Source organism: Mirounga leonina, unplaced genomic scaffold (assembly GCF_011800145.1).
Source record: "Mirounga leonina isolate KUSES-001 unplaced genomic scaffold, KU_Mleo_1.0 Mir_92, whole genome shotgun sequence".
In the NCBI taxonomy this organism is placed as follows: Eukaryota; Metazoa; Chordata; class Mammalia; order Carnivora; family Phocidae; genus Mirounga; species Mirounga leonina.
This window is the reverse complement of record NW_023270852.1, coordinates 17,977,371-17,991,589: the sequence shown is the minus strand read 5'-3', so window position 1 is coordinate 17,991,589 and position 14,219 is coordinate 17,977,371. Positions and strand designations below refer to the sequence as shown.

Here is a 14,219-nt window from a genome sequence, read left to right as displayed (position 1 = left end):
GAAGGATAAAAATCATATGATCATCTCAAAAGATTCATGAAACTCAATATCCATTTATGTTTAATAAAAACTCTCAAAAATAGTAGGTATAGAAGAAACATACCTCAACATAATAAAGGCCATCTATGACAAGTCCAGAGCTAACAACACATTCAGTGGTGAAAACCTGAAAGCTTTTCCCCTAAGATCAGGAACAAGATAAGATGTCCATTCTCATCACTTTTATTCAACATAGTATTGGAAGTCCTAGCTAGTAATTAGGCAAGAAAAAGAAAAGGCATCATAATTGGAAGGGAAGAAATAAAACTGTCTCTATTTGTAGAAGACATGATATTACATATAAAAAAAAAAACCCTAGACTCCACCAAAAAATCCTTAGAATAAACGAATTCAGTAACATTGCAGGATACAAAAATCTGTTGCATTTCAATACAGGATAACGAACCATAAGAAAGATAAATTTAAAAATCCCATTTACGGGCGCCTGGGTGGCTCAGTTGGTTAAGCGACTGCCTTCGCCTCAGGTCATGATCTTGGAGTCCCCGGATCGAGTCCCGCATCGGGCTCCCTGCTCGGCAGGGAGTCTGCTTCTCCTTCTGACCCTCCCCCCTCTCATGTGCTCTCTCTTTCTCATCCTCTCTCTCAAATAAATAAATAAAATCTTTAAAAAAAAAAAAAAATCCCATTTACAATTGCATCAAATTTAACCAAGAAGGTGAAAGACCTGTACAGAAGTCCCCACTTACCTGCAGGAGATACATTCCAAGAGTCCCAATGGCTGCTTGAAACTATAAATGGTACCAATCCTATACAAAGACACACACACACACACACACACACACACACTGTTCTCTCCTATACATACCTATGATAAAGTTTATTTTATAAATTTATTTCTTTATAAATAAGGCACTGCAAGACATTAGCAATAATTAATAATAAAATGTAACAACATACTGTAATAAAGGTCATGTGAACATGGTCTCTCTCTCAAAATATTCACCCTTCTTCTCCTTATGATGTGAGATGATAAAATGCCTATGTGATGAGATGAAGCAAACTGAATGAGGTAGTCACTGTGATGTACAGTTAGGCCACTACCCTGGTCTTCTCACAACAAGGTAAAGAGATGAAAGATGAGAGAGATTAAAGAAGATGCAAATAAATGGAACGGTATTCTATGTTCATGGATTGGAAGAATTAATACTGTTAAAATGTCCATACTTCCCAAAACAATCTAAAATTCAATACAATCCTTATCTAATTGACAATAGCATTTTTCACTGAAATAAAACAAACTACCCTAAAATTTGTAATGGAGCTACAAAAGACCTCAAATAGCCAAAGCAATTTTAAAAAAGAAAAAGCTGGAGGCATCATAATTCTGGATTTCAAACTACATTACGAAGCTATAGTAGTCAGGGGCGCCTGGGTGGCTCAGTCGTTAAGCGTCTGCCTTCGGCTCAGGTCATGATCCCGGGGTCCTGGGATCCAGCCCCGCATCAGGCTCCCTGCTCGGCGGGAAGCCTGCTTCTCCCTCTCCCACTTCCCCTGCTTGTGTTCCCTCTCTCACTGTGTCTCTCTCTGTCAAATAAATAAAATCTTAAAAAAAAAAAAAAAAAACTATAGTAGTCAAAAACAATATGGTACTGGCATAAAAAAACAGACTGATGCAACACAAGAGAGTGCCCCAAAATAAACCCGTGCTTATATGGTCAATTAATATACAAAAAAGGAGCCCAGAATACACAGTGGGGAAAGGACAGTCTCTTCAATAAATGATGTTGGGAAAACTGGAGAGCCACATGCAAAGGAATGAAATTGCACTTCCTTACACCATACCAAAAAACCAACTCAAAATGGATTAAAGACTTGAACATAAGACTTGAAACCATACAATTCCCATAAGAAAACAAAGTCTGTAAGCTACTTGACATCATCTTGACAATGATTTTTTGGATCTGACACTAAAAATAAAGATGACAAAAGAAAAATAAACAAGTGGGACTACATCAAATTGAAAAGCTCCTGCACATCAAAGGAAACCATCAACAAAAGGATCACATGACATCCTACAAAAATGAGAGAAAATATTTGCAAATCATCTTTCTGATAAGGGGCTAATAAAATCCAAAATATATAAAGAACTCACACAACTCAACAGGAAAAAAGCAATCCTACTAAAAAACAGGCAGAGGATCTCAACAGACCATTTTTCCAAAGATGATGGCCCACAGGTACATGAAAAGTTGCTCAACATCACTATCATTAGGGAAATCAAATCCACAATAAGATATCACCTAACACCTGTTAGAATGGCTATCTCAGAGACAAGAAATAACAAGTGTTGGCAAGGATGTGGAACAAAAGGGAATGTAAATTGGTATAACTTGATGGGAATGTAAACTGGTATAACTACTCTAGAAAACAGTATGGAGGTTCTTCAAAAAATTAAAAATAGAGAATTACTTTATGATCCAGCATTTCCACTTTAGAGTGTTTATCCAAAGAAAACAAAAACACTAACTTGAAAAGATATATGCAACCCCATGTTCAGTGCAGCATTATTTACAATAGCCAAGATATGGAAACAACCTAAGTGTCCACTGACAAATGAATGGCTAAAGAAAATACACTTATTCCTTATATACATAACGCAATATTACTCAGCCACGAGAATGAAGGAAATCCTGCAATTTGTCACAATTCGATGAACCTAGAGGGCATTATACAAAATAAGTTAGACAGAAAAACACAAATACTGTGTGATCTCACTTATATGTGGAATCTAACAAAACAGAACAAAACAATGATAGATACAGGAAATGGACTGGTGGTTGCGGGGGTTGTGGGGGGCAAAACAGGTGAAGATGGTCAAGGTAAAGAGGTACATACTTACAGTTATATAACAAGTCCTGGGATGTAACGTATAGCACATGATTGCAGTTAATAATACCATACTGTATATCTGAAAGTTGCTAAGAGAGTAAATCTTAAAAGTCCTCATTACAAGAAAGAAAAATTTTAACTGTGTGTGGTGATGGATGTTAACAAGACTTATTGTGGTGATCATTTCATGATATATACACATATCAGATATGTTGTATGCCCAAAATTAATACAATGTCAAATAGAGCTCAATAAAATAAATAAATGCAACCTCTTTTAACAACAAAAAATTAAAAAGACTATCCAGAACAAAAAGGCAACCCACAGTATGAAAGAAATATTTGCAAATCATGTATCTGAGAAGAGATTAATATTCAGAATATAGAGAGAACCCCTACCTAAAATTCAACAAAAAAAAAAAACAACCTAATTCAAAATGGGCAAAGGACCAAAGTAGACACTTCTCCAAAGAAGATATACAAATGGCCAAGGAGCACATGAAAAGATGCTCAACATCACTAATCATTAGAAAAATGCAAATCAAAATTACAATGGGATACCACCTCACACCCAATGGGATGGCTACTATCAATAAAACAGAGGGGCACCTCCGTGGCTCAGTCAGTTAAGCGACCACTTCTTGATTTTGGCTCAGGTCTTGATCTCAGAGTCCCGCCTTGGGCTCTGCACTGGGCATGGAGCCTGCTTAAGATTCTCTCTCTGCCCCTCCCTCTGCTCTCTTAAAAAGAAAGAAAAAAAGGGACGCCTGGGTGGCTCAGTCGTTAAGCATCTGCCTTCGGCTCAGGTCATGATCCCAGGGTCCTGGGATTGAGCCCCACATCGGGCTCCCTACTCAGCAGGAAGCCTGCTTCTCCCTCTCCCACTCCCCTTGCTTGTGTTCCTTCTCTCGCTTTGTCTCTGTCAAATAAATAAATAAAATCTTAAAAAAAAAAAAAAAGAAAAGAAAAAAAAACACAAATGTTGGCAAGGATGTGGAGAAACTAGAACCCATGTGCACTGTTGGTGAGAATGTAAAGTGGTGTAGCCACTGTGGAAAACATGGAGGTTCCTCAAAAAGTTAATCATAGAACTACCCTACGACCCAGGAATTCCACTTCTGAATATATACCCAAAAGAATAGAAAGCAGGATCCCAGAGAGCTATTTGAACACCCATGTTCATCGCAGCAGTATTCACACTGGCCAAAATGTAAAAGCAATATTTGGGTTGCCAGTATAATGGGGTTTCCAGAGCCTGGGGGAAGGGAGAATGGGAATATGAGAAGTTATTGCTTAGCAAGTGTAGAATTTCAGATTTACAAGATGAAAAGTTACACGGTGGAAATGGTTGCACAACAATGTGAATGTATTTAATACCACTGAACTGTACAATTAAAATGGTTAATATGGTAAATTTTATGTGCATTTTTTTTAAAGATTTTTTATTTTTTATTTGACAGAGAGAGCACAAGCAGGGGGGAGCGGCAGGCAGAGGGAGAGGGAGAAGCAGGCTTCCCACTGAGCAGGGAGCCCGATGCAGGGCTCGATCCCAGGACCCTGGGATCATGACCCGAGCCAAAGGCAGACGCTTAACCGTCTGAGCCATCCAGGCGCCACACACACATAAACTGGGGAAAAAAAGATGTCTACTTCTGTGACTGAAATCTTGAGTGATTTTTAATCAAGCCTGAAGTTAGATAGGTAGCCATTGCCAATAAAAATTTTGTTTTAATAAGGGGGCAGGGAATGCCTAATACCAGGGTGAGTGGAAAACACAATCCATCCCCTTGGACTCCAGGGAAAAAAAATCAGTGATGCTGACCAACCCAGCGTAGACCCCCTTCCACTATAGCCCAGTCCCTGAAGTCCCATCTCAAGTTCCCACCCAGTCTTGACCTACTGCCTTGTCAATGGCCTGGAGCCCTCAGGGACCACTCACCATCATGTACCCACAAACCTCAGGGAATTATGCCATCAATGCAAAGGGGGACCCACCCTCTCCAATCCCCCACTACCCTCTCCAACCCCGCATCCCCCCCATACACCAGGGAGCCCAAAGTAGAGAAGGAGGGGCAGATGGGAAATTCAAAAGCAGCACCTACTCAGAAGCCATGAATAAGGCCTGAAGGATGCTGTTCACGTAGCATGTGTTGCCCAGATTGATTAAACCAATCTTGCCCGTGTCTGACTTGGCCATGAGCCGGGGATAGAAACCAGCCAGCTCACTCTTCTGCGAGGTCCAGGCATCCTGCCCCAGCAGCTGCTTGATGCGGTCCTCACTGGGAACATGGAGGTCCTGAGGAGGGAAGAAGGCAGCAGGATGGTGGGGACCATGGTCAGCTCTAAAAATATCACTTCCTCTGGGAAGCCTTCTTGGACTACAGCCTACCCCACCCCACCCAAGCACACTGTCCCACAAATGTCCCAGATATACGTGTTAACAGCCTTCTGCTTCCACACTTATTCTAGGTTCTCCTTTTGACACGTGGGCCTTCTATATCACCTTTCATGTCACAACTGCTTTGGGAAGGCGTAAAATGTCCATTTCGTAGATGAAAAAACAAAGACTCAAAGAAAAGAATTTCCCAGGGACATACAGACAATAAACAAAAAATCCATTTATTCTTAGGGGAGCCCAGGGTATGACAGACTCTAAGCAATGACAATACAGGCCCACCATCCAGATCCAACAATGTCAAGATCTCAGGCCTTGTCCTGACTCTTGTCCTAACTAACTGCCTGGCAATGGTCAGTGAGCCTCTCTGACTCCATTTCCTCATCTGTCAAGTGAGGCTACTCCTACTTTATATCAGTTTGGCACTCCATATTTTCACAGTGCTTGCGCACAATGATGCTCCCATTTGCCCTCCTCCTCTAGGTCTGCCATCAGGTTTAATTAGCCACCACCCCCCAGCACGATTCCACAGACAGGATGGTGAGAGGGTCCAGGGGTCCTGAGGTATGGGTCCTTGGTCAAGGGCTCAGGGATTAGCATGCTTTCTTTCTCATTCTCCTTTTCTTTAAGATTTTATGTTTATTTATTTGACAGAGAGAGAGATAGCGACAGAGGGAACACAAGCAGGGGGTGTGGGAGAGGGAGAAGCAGGCTTCCTGCCGAGCAGGGAGCCCGATGCGAGGCTCGATCCCAGGACCCTGGGATCATGACCTGAGCCGAAGGCAGACGCTTAATGACTGAGCCACCCAGGTGCCCTCTCATTCTCCTTTTTTTACATTAAAACAGATGCACCTAAAAGAACATTACCCAGCACGGGTTCTAATCTATTTTAATGAAAAACACCTAAGCATAATACAGAGTTACTTAATAGATATAAGCAACATTCCTCTAAGCCCTATTGTTTCCAGATCCTGAGCACAGACCCTAGACTTGTCCAAGCCTCCAGAGTTTCAAACCAGGTTAGCACTGAAGGCCGTGGTCTCCCCAGCACACACCGTCTGACCACCGCAGAAGGTCCAGCTCAAGCAGTGGCTTAACACTTCTGCTCACTCATTTCCCAGGAACATTTATCAGATCAGTCACCTCTCACAGATGATAAAAAACAGAGGAGTTGCCAAAGGCAAGATAAAAAAGATACAGGCTTGGGGCACCTGGGGGACACAGATGGTTAAGTGTCCAACTCTTGATTTCGGCTCAGGTCATGATCTCAGGGTCATGCAATGGAGCCCTGCTTAAGATTCTCTCTCTCCCTCTCCCTCTGCTCCTCCCCATCTCTAAATTAAAATAAAGGGGGGTGCTCATTATCTTCTTAGTCCCTCCTTTTTTCTTCCTATTATCCCCTATCCAATCCCCACCCCATACAAAACATGAACAAAAGGGACAAAAAGGCAGAAAGAACCTCACACACGTGCACACATGCACGATGCAAAATTATCCACACTAGAAAAAAATGCCATTTTTCCCCAAAGAAGGTAACTTGGTACTCTTACAAAAATAAAACAGAACTATGAAACCCTCATGTGACGTACAATGGCTCCCTTAGCAAGAAGCACAGCTCCCAGAAAAACTGCCTGAGAGAACTTTTCAGAATTTATTTATAAAGGAGCCTCGAAGGACGTGCTCATAGAAAACATGTAAAAGCGTTTAATAAACAATAAAATCCTATGGATTATTTGCCGCCTTGCCTCTCACACTGGCTCGTACCAAGAGGTATCTGAAGCCACAGGACAAACGTAGGCACATCTCCCCGGAGCCATATTCTCTAATATTTAAGGAAGGAAAATGTCTGCATTAAAACAAATGTTTATAATTATGAAATATGTACTTGGATCTCTGAGATAAAATGAGATTTTACAGAAACACTGAGGTTTAGGTAAGCAGCCCCCTTCTGGGCTCAAATACTCTGGAGGAAAGGTTTGAGAAGCCCAGATCTGCTAGATGAAGGAGAGTCGGTCTGGTTTGGGGCCCTCCAGTCTGATCTTCCAACGTCCCTTCCACTCCACTGACAAACTGCACATTCCCACTCCCACACCTTTCCCTCCGATGCATCTGGAGGTACCTCATCTTGCCAGTCCCCATCCCTCAAGGCCTCACTCCTATATCCCCTCTCTAGAAGACTTCCCAGGACCTTCTCAAGTGGGTACACATGAGATCTATACCTATCTTAGAAAGCTTAGCTGCCTGCACCTTCTGGTACCGGTATTTACAGATCCACTGTCCCCTGGATCTGGCCATAGCCCCTAGTGTGAAAAGCCTGAGTCTCATTCAGTGTGAGTTTCCCTCAGTGCCTAGTGCAGGGCCGTGCTCCCTCCTCTCTGTTCATGCCTCCAAGACATTCTTCACGTGACAGTCACGTTCATTCACTCACAGATACTTGCTGGGCAGAGAAATCATAATATGGTCCCTGCCCACCAGAAGCTCACAATCTGGCAGGACAGTAACAGTCACTTCCAACAAGTCAAAGCCCTGTCTTCTCTGCTTGTCTACCTCCAGTGACAGGCAGCTCATGATCTAGCAGGGTAGCTGCTTCTCTTGTTGGCTGGCTCTATTTGAAAAAATGCATTCTCTTAAGTTGGAAAAACAGAAGATCCAAGTAAATGCCTGAGGTTTTGTTTAAAAGTATCAACTGACTCCCACTCGTGGTGGATTGTTCCCTTGTGTGTTTTGTAATTTTTGGATTATAAACTCATCTTTAGCAAAATTTTATCTTTGTGACTTGAAAGCTTTCAAGAAACTTTCGTTTCTACAAGGCAACTGCTGGGTATTACAAGGTCATGACTACTTTTAATGTGAGTGCCTGAGCTTAGGGGTCCCACAACCCCAAAGACAATGAGAACTTGAACCCCTAAACCCATGTAAGAGCAGGCCAATGATGACAAATTTCATTTTTCCCAGTCCAGAGTGCAGACCAAGCCAGAAAAGTTTCCTTGACATCTATTTGAGACCATGTATATATTTTTTCTAGATCACTCTTTTACTAACAGTAAAGCCTTTGGGTCCTGGCTTACATGGGCCTCTTAGTGCTAATGCCCTAGTGGGAGCAGGCCCTAAGCATCACCTCCTGTCCCTATAAGCTCAAGTGGCTTAGTGACTACGGTTACACCCTTCCCCTTCCCTCCCCACCGCAGGGCAAAAGAGCATCATCTCTCACTTACCATTCTGGATTCGTTCTCGATTCCTTTTTGGCCCCTGGGGATTCCCCATTACTTTCTTGCAAGCTCAGCTATGTACTTAAAAAGACGTTTGTTATATTTTAACAAGCATTTCTAGGTGTTCTGTAGTGGGATGCTTTTCAGGTTATCTATCTGCTATGCTACAGAAATGGAAGTCAGATCAGAGGTTCTATAAGGGCCACCACCTACACCTAGAGCTCCTTCACCCATGCTCAGACCTGCCCTCTGTATCAGGCAATAGGAAAGGGCTCAGCAACCAGGCACCCTGCTTGTGTGTGTCTCTCACTACCTCCATGACTGCACGAGTCACCAAGCCTCTCCAGTCTCATTTCCCTCATCTATGAAATTCAGGTAACAACAGTACCTGCTTCTTGTTTCTTGTGTCTTGTGAGCATTAAAAAACAAAATATATGGAAGACATTGTCAAATGTGGCACTACCTACAAATGCTGTTGTCCTAGCAACCCAGGTCAGAAGTCCCTTCGTCCTTGTAACTTCCTCCTCTAACTGGAAATGATCCTTCCCTTCTCTGGTTCCTCACAGGAATTTCCTAAACCATTTGCATCAGAGTTACTTCTGTGCAAGCCTAGGCTGCAAGCTCCTCAGTGGAGGCGACTTGGTCTGCCTCGTGCCTGTGTCCCCAGTTCCCAGCCTGGGTCTAGCACAAAGCAGGGCACCAGTAAAGCCATGTGAACACTGCTCTGGAGTGCCCTAGCCAGGGGGCGGGGGGGGGGGGGGGGGATAGACAGCGACAACACAAGACAAAGGGATATGGAGCTGTGGGAGCCCAGAAAAGTCCTGACCCAGCCTGGGGTGGGGAGGGGGTATCAAGACTTGTCAGGGAAGGCTTTCTGAGGGAGGTAACACTTGAGCAGAGCCTTAATGGGTAAGATTGGATGGGAAGAGGAGCTATGCAGGCAAAGCAAGAGAAGGGTTTATAGTCAGAGAGAATGGCATATGCAAAGGCTCAGAGCAATCATGAGCGATGACCATCTGGGGAAAGGGCAGGTGGCTGAGTGTGCCTGAAGCACAGAATGGGCCAGAGGAGGTGATGGGACACAGGCAGAGACCAAATGATGGGGGGGCTGCCATTAACCTGTGTTACGGCCTTGAGCAAGGCCCAAGCCAGCACTCTTTTTGGAGCGGGACAAGGAAGCAGGGGGGACAGCGTCACTCACCTTAATGGCCTCCATGACAGGCTCGTACAGATCTGGGAAGCCTGGGAACCGGAAGACCATGCAGTGGACCAGCTCTGCTAGCTGCTCCAGGCAGCTGGTCCCCGAGTTGGAGTCCTCCTTGACCAGAGAGGCCACCATGGGCGGGATGTGAGGGAGGAGCTATGAGAGCAGAGCACGATTAGGCTCAGGACCATTTACCACCCGAGACAGGGGTTGGTGGGCAGAGCTGAAGATACCCCGAGCTCCTCACAGCAGGGAGGTCTGACCACCTGGCCACTGTCCCCCTTGCCTACACAGAGCTCTGTGCTAGGGAGGCGAGTGACTCTTTCTACAGGACACGTGAGCTTAGATATCCTGCTTCAGTCTCTTCGTCTATTAAATGGGATAAACAATTCCCTCCTCACAGTTGAGGCGTGGCCTGGGCCCAAGCCCCAGCTGTTAAGCCAAGCCAACTGGCCTGAGGCCTGAGTGACCAGGGTTATTCTTCTTTCTACCACCCTTCTTTCACCAAACATTTACATGCCCAACATTTCACCCTCACAATGACTTTATTCAGCAATTATCATCCCCATTTTATAGATCAAGAAACTGAAGTTAGAGATATTATATAATTTACCAAGAACTTCCACCATGTGTTATAGGAGAAGCTGATGTCTAAAACAAAGCCGTTTTCCTCTGGCCTATGGAAGGCTAACTTACAAACCCACGGGGTGCTCTACCGTAATGTCCCAGGGAGGGACAGAGTCAGCCCACAGGAACTGGGAGTAGGGAACCCAGGAGAAGGATGGGAAGAAACAAGTATCTATCTGGTCCCTAGTATGCAGCAGGCTTTTGACAAATATCACCTCGTCTAACCCTCTCCCACCATCCTGGGGGCTTACCCTGTTCCAAGCCCTCAGAGGTTAAGCGCCTGGCCCAAGGTCATCACATCTGGCAAACGATGGAGATGGGACTCAACCCCCAGTACCCCAATCCCTGGTTCTGCGCTTTTCCCACTGCGGCAAATTAGAAAGCATGAAATTTCTGCCCTGACCAGGAGCCATCAGAATCTAGGGCCCCATCTGCAGGTCAGGTCTGGGGAAAGGAAGGCAAGAGGGTAGGCCCTCCTTCCCTCCCCCGCCCCACAAGAACTATAGGCTGTCCTTCCCAAAGGATGGCCCCAAAGATAACAGAAAGGGCCCTGGGCTGGAGGCCAGGCCATGTGGGTGCTGGTCGGCAGCAGGGTATATCGGAAGGACACTGGGTCAGAAGTCAGACCAACTTAGTTAGAACCTTCCCCGTATCGCTCACCAGTTGTGTCTGGGACAAATGATTTAACCTCCCTAACCTGAAGTTTCCTCAGCTGAAAAATGGAAAATATGATAGAATTCTCCCTCTTAGGGCTGGACTGAGAGTTAACATATGTACTGTCTTTAGTACCGTGCCTGCCACACAGCAGGCCCCTAAGCAACATTAGCCGTCATCATTCTAGGGCTGTCACTCTACCGTGGGCCTGTGGGGAAGCCATACACATTCTCTGGCCTTAGTCTCCTATCTGTAAAATGGAGTTTCAAGGCTCCTCCAGTCCTAACATCCAGGACTTCAAGGTCTTGGGCTTCAAACCCCCAACCCAATAGAGACAGCATGTCTGGACTCCAGCCAAACCAGTGGGGGATGGAGGACTGGCCCTCCACAGGGCAGCACATAGGGCCCTTACCAGGTGGAAGGCCTCATGGGAGTGCTGGAAGGTCAGGAGCATGTACTTGAGGACAGACAAGGCAGCTCCCCGGACAATGGGGTACAGAAGCTTGGAGAAAACCTGGAAGAGAGTCCCTGGTCAGGAGTTCCCCACGCCTGGGCCTCAGAGACCAAGTGCAGCCACAGACCTGAGAGGTGGTCAGACACACCAGAGTTGAAGCAACAGACCCATGCAGAACCAAGAACACAGACAGTCTCACAGACCTAGGTTGATGGACAGATGGACAGCAAGACAGGTATCTGATGGGAGGGATGGAGAGACAGAAAGACCAAAAGTGACACACATTCTTGAGCGAGCAGAGGAATGAACAGGGGAAATCTGAGGCCCAGACAGGTACAGTGAATTGTCCCGGGTCACAGCAAGCCTGGGTGGGAGCCCCAGTGCTCTGCCTCCCAGGCCCACACTGTCCCTGGCAAAAGCTAAGTGGGAAAAGCCATAAGCCAGGGCTAGGACAGTGGCCCACCAACCTTCTCAATTTTGGCGAGTGAAACCTCTATCAAGATGCTGAACTTCTTAACAGCAGCCAGGCCCTTCAACAGTGCAATGATCCACTTGTCAATGTTCTTCCCCAGGGGCCACGACACCCAGTCGATCATCCTGGAGAGGGGAGCGGCAATGACACAAGGACCAGGGAGGCCCAAATGCCTGGGTGAGGGCATCCCAGGGACAAGCTATAATGTCCTGAGACCCCACACTGACCCACACCTGCACAGAGCAGCCCTGGGGTCCATGGGATGGACAAGACACCTCTGAGAACTGCCAATGAGCCCAGCATGGGCATTCGGCAGAGACTGGGGCTCCCAGCCCAGCAGGAGGGGAACCAGACCCTCTCAACACTCCAAACCTCACCCCACACACTAGGCTGCAGTGGTAGAACAGGGCTGTCAGCCGCCTCTGCCTGGACCATGGGACCCAACAGCAGGAGCAGCACTGCCCCCCACCCCCGCCACGCTGGAAGCTTTGGCTCCAGCAAACTCTTGCTTGTGACCTAGAACAAGTCACCCTCTCTAGCCTCGGTTTCCTCCTCTGCAAAATGGGGATAATACCTACCTCACAGAGTTGTTATATGAGTTAAAAGACATGACAATAGTTAACTCTCACAGTATTCACTCTGTACCACACACTATTCCATCTGCCTTACATGTATTAACCCATCCGATCCCCACAAGATAATGGTTCTGTGCACAGAGCATGAAGCTGCCACATAGTAAGTGCTCAGGAAAATGGCATTACGTCATTACTTTTACACTCATAAGACTATGCTATAAAGAGATAGAACAATGACAGACCAAAGCAATAGTAATTATGACAGTAGCTACCATCACTGCTCTAAACACTTTGCATGTATTATCTCATTTTATCTAATCTTTGCAACAACCCTGTTATGATGGGTTCAATTACACTACATTTTATAAATGAGGAAGCAGAGGCCTACAGAAGTGGAGTAACTTGCCCAAAGTTACACAGACAAGAAGTAGTAGAGCCAGGATCTGCACCCAACCAGCTTACCTCTAGAGCCCACACTATGCACTAAAGACAAGAAATCCAAGAAGGCCTAATGGAGATGGTAGATCTGCACACAGGTATGGAAAGCATGGTGGGGGAGGCATGCCAGGTGAATAGGATCTACAAAGCCAAAGGCCTGTAGGCAGGAGGGAAGGCAGCATATTCTGGGATCAATGGATAGGCAGGTGTGGCTAGATCACAGGTGTGATGACATTCAAATGAGGTGGGGGAGTGTGCAAAAGCTGTGAGATAAAAAGCACCCCAATTCCATTTATCATACCTGCCAAACTCAAGAAGCACTCTGTAACATACTTTCAGCTTCTAGTATGGCCCCATGGAAGCCTGACAACTCCTTATACCATCTTTGCTATTACAGGGGGGGAAACTGAGGCTGAGAGTTCACTGACTTGTCCAGGATCACACAGTTGGCACCCAACCTGAGAGCATCTCTAGGGAAAGGTTCTTTGCATCTGCCACATCCAGCCCTGGGCCATGCACAGAGCAGGGCTCAAGAAAGGATGGACGAATGAAAAAAGCATGAGGTCCTGGGCCTTCTGACACTAAATCTAGCCCAGCAACCCCACCCAGTGGAAGGAGGGAGAGACACCTAACCACCACCCAGCCCTCAGCCCACCTGCTGATGGCAGTCAGCATCTGAGAGTCTGTCACACTGTCATCATTGCTGAGGTTCCGGACGACGCCGTCCATAAGCTCCAACGGTAGGTGCTGAACCACGCTGGCCAGGGCACTAGATGGCGGCTCTTCCTCTGGAACGGTGTGGGGGCTGGGATGAGCTTAGCAAGGCAGGTAGGCTCCTCACCTCCCCCAGTCCCCCATGCCCTCATGCTCCCAAGGAACGAGACCAGGCTTCTGCAAAGAGCACATTGGGGCCACCTCCTCACCTCCTACAACATCACAGTCTCCTATCCCACCTTAGTTTATTTGCCCAACAAACCTTCACTGCCATGGCTTGGGGCCCAGCCCTGCACTGAGCACAGACAAAAGCACTGACCCCCCCCCCCCCCACCTGTGTCTATACAGACAAGGTCTGTAAGAAAGGGTAACACTGGAGCTGGCAAGAACAGGTAGAAGAACAGGTGTGTTTCCAGATGGAAACACACACAAAGGCCTAGAGGTGAAAAAGAGCATTTAGTTATCAAAATGTGTTGTCCAATTGGATAACTGCTTATACATCGGGGCTTGGTTCTTTCGCCTGCCAGGTGCCTTCTCTTCCTTTCAACTGAATAGCCCTATAATCAGGTAAGGCACCGATCGTCTTTCG

At 46.1% G+C, this 14,219-nt stretch overlaps 1 protein-coding gene across 1 annotated transcript in view; it reads right to left on the bottom strand.

Moving 5' to 3' along the window:
* The window catches only part of USP35 (ubiquitin specific peptidase 35), a 52,888-nt gene that overhangs the window by 30,769 nt on the left and 7,900 nt on the right, over positions 1-14,219 (bottom strand). Inside the window, 5 exon segments of the mRNA XM_034995046.1 lie at positions 4,991-5,184; positions 9,694-9,852; positions 11,390-11,491; positions 11,899-12,028; positions 13,572-13,704. Of these exon segments, the coding sequence (XP_034850937.1) occupies positions 4,991-5,184; positions 9,694-9,852; positions 11,390-11,491; positions 11,899-12,028; positions 13,572-13,704 (718 nt within the window).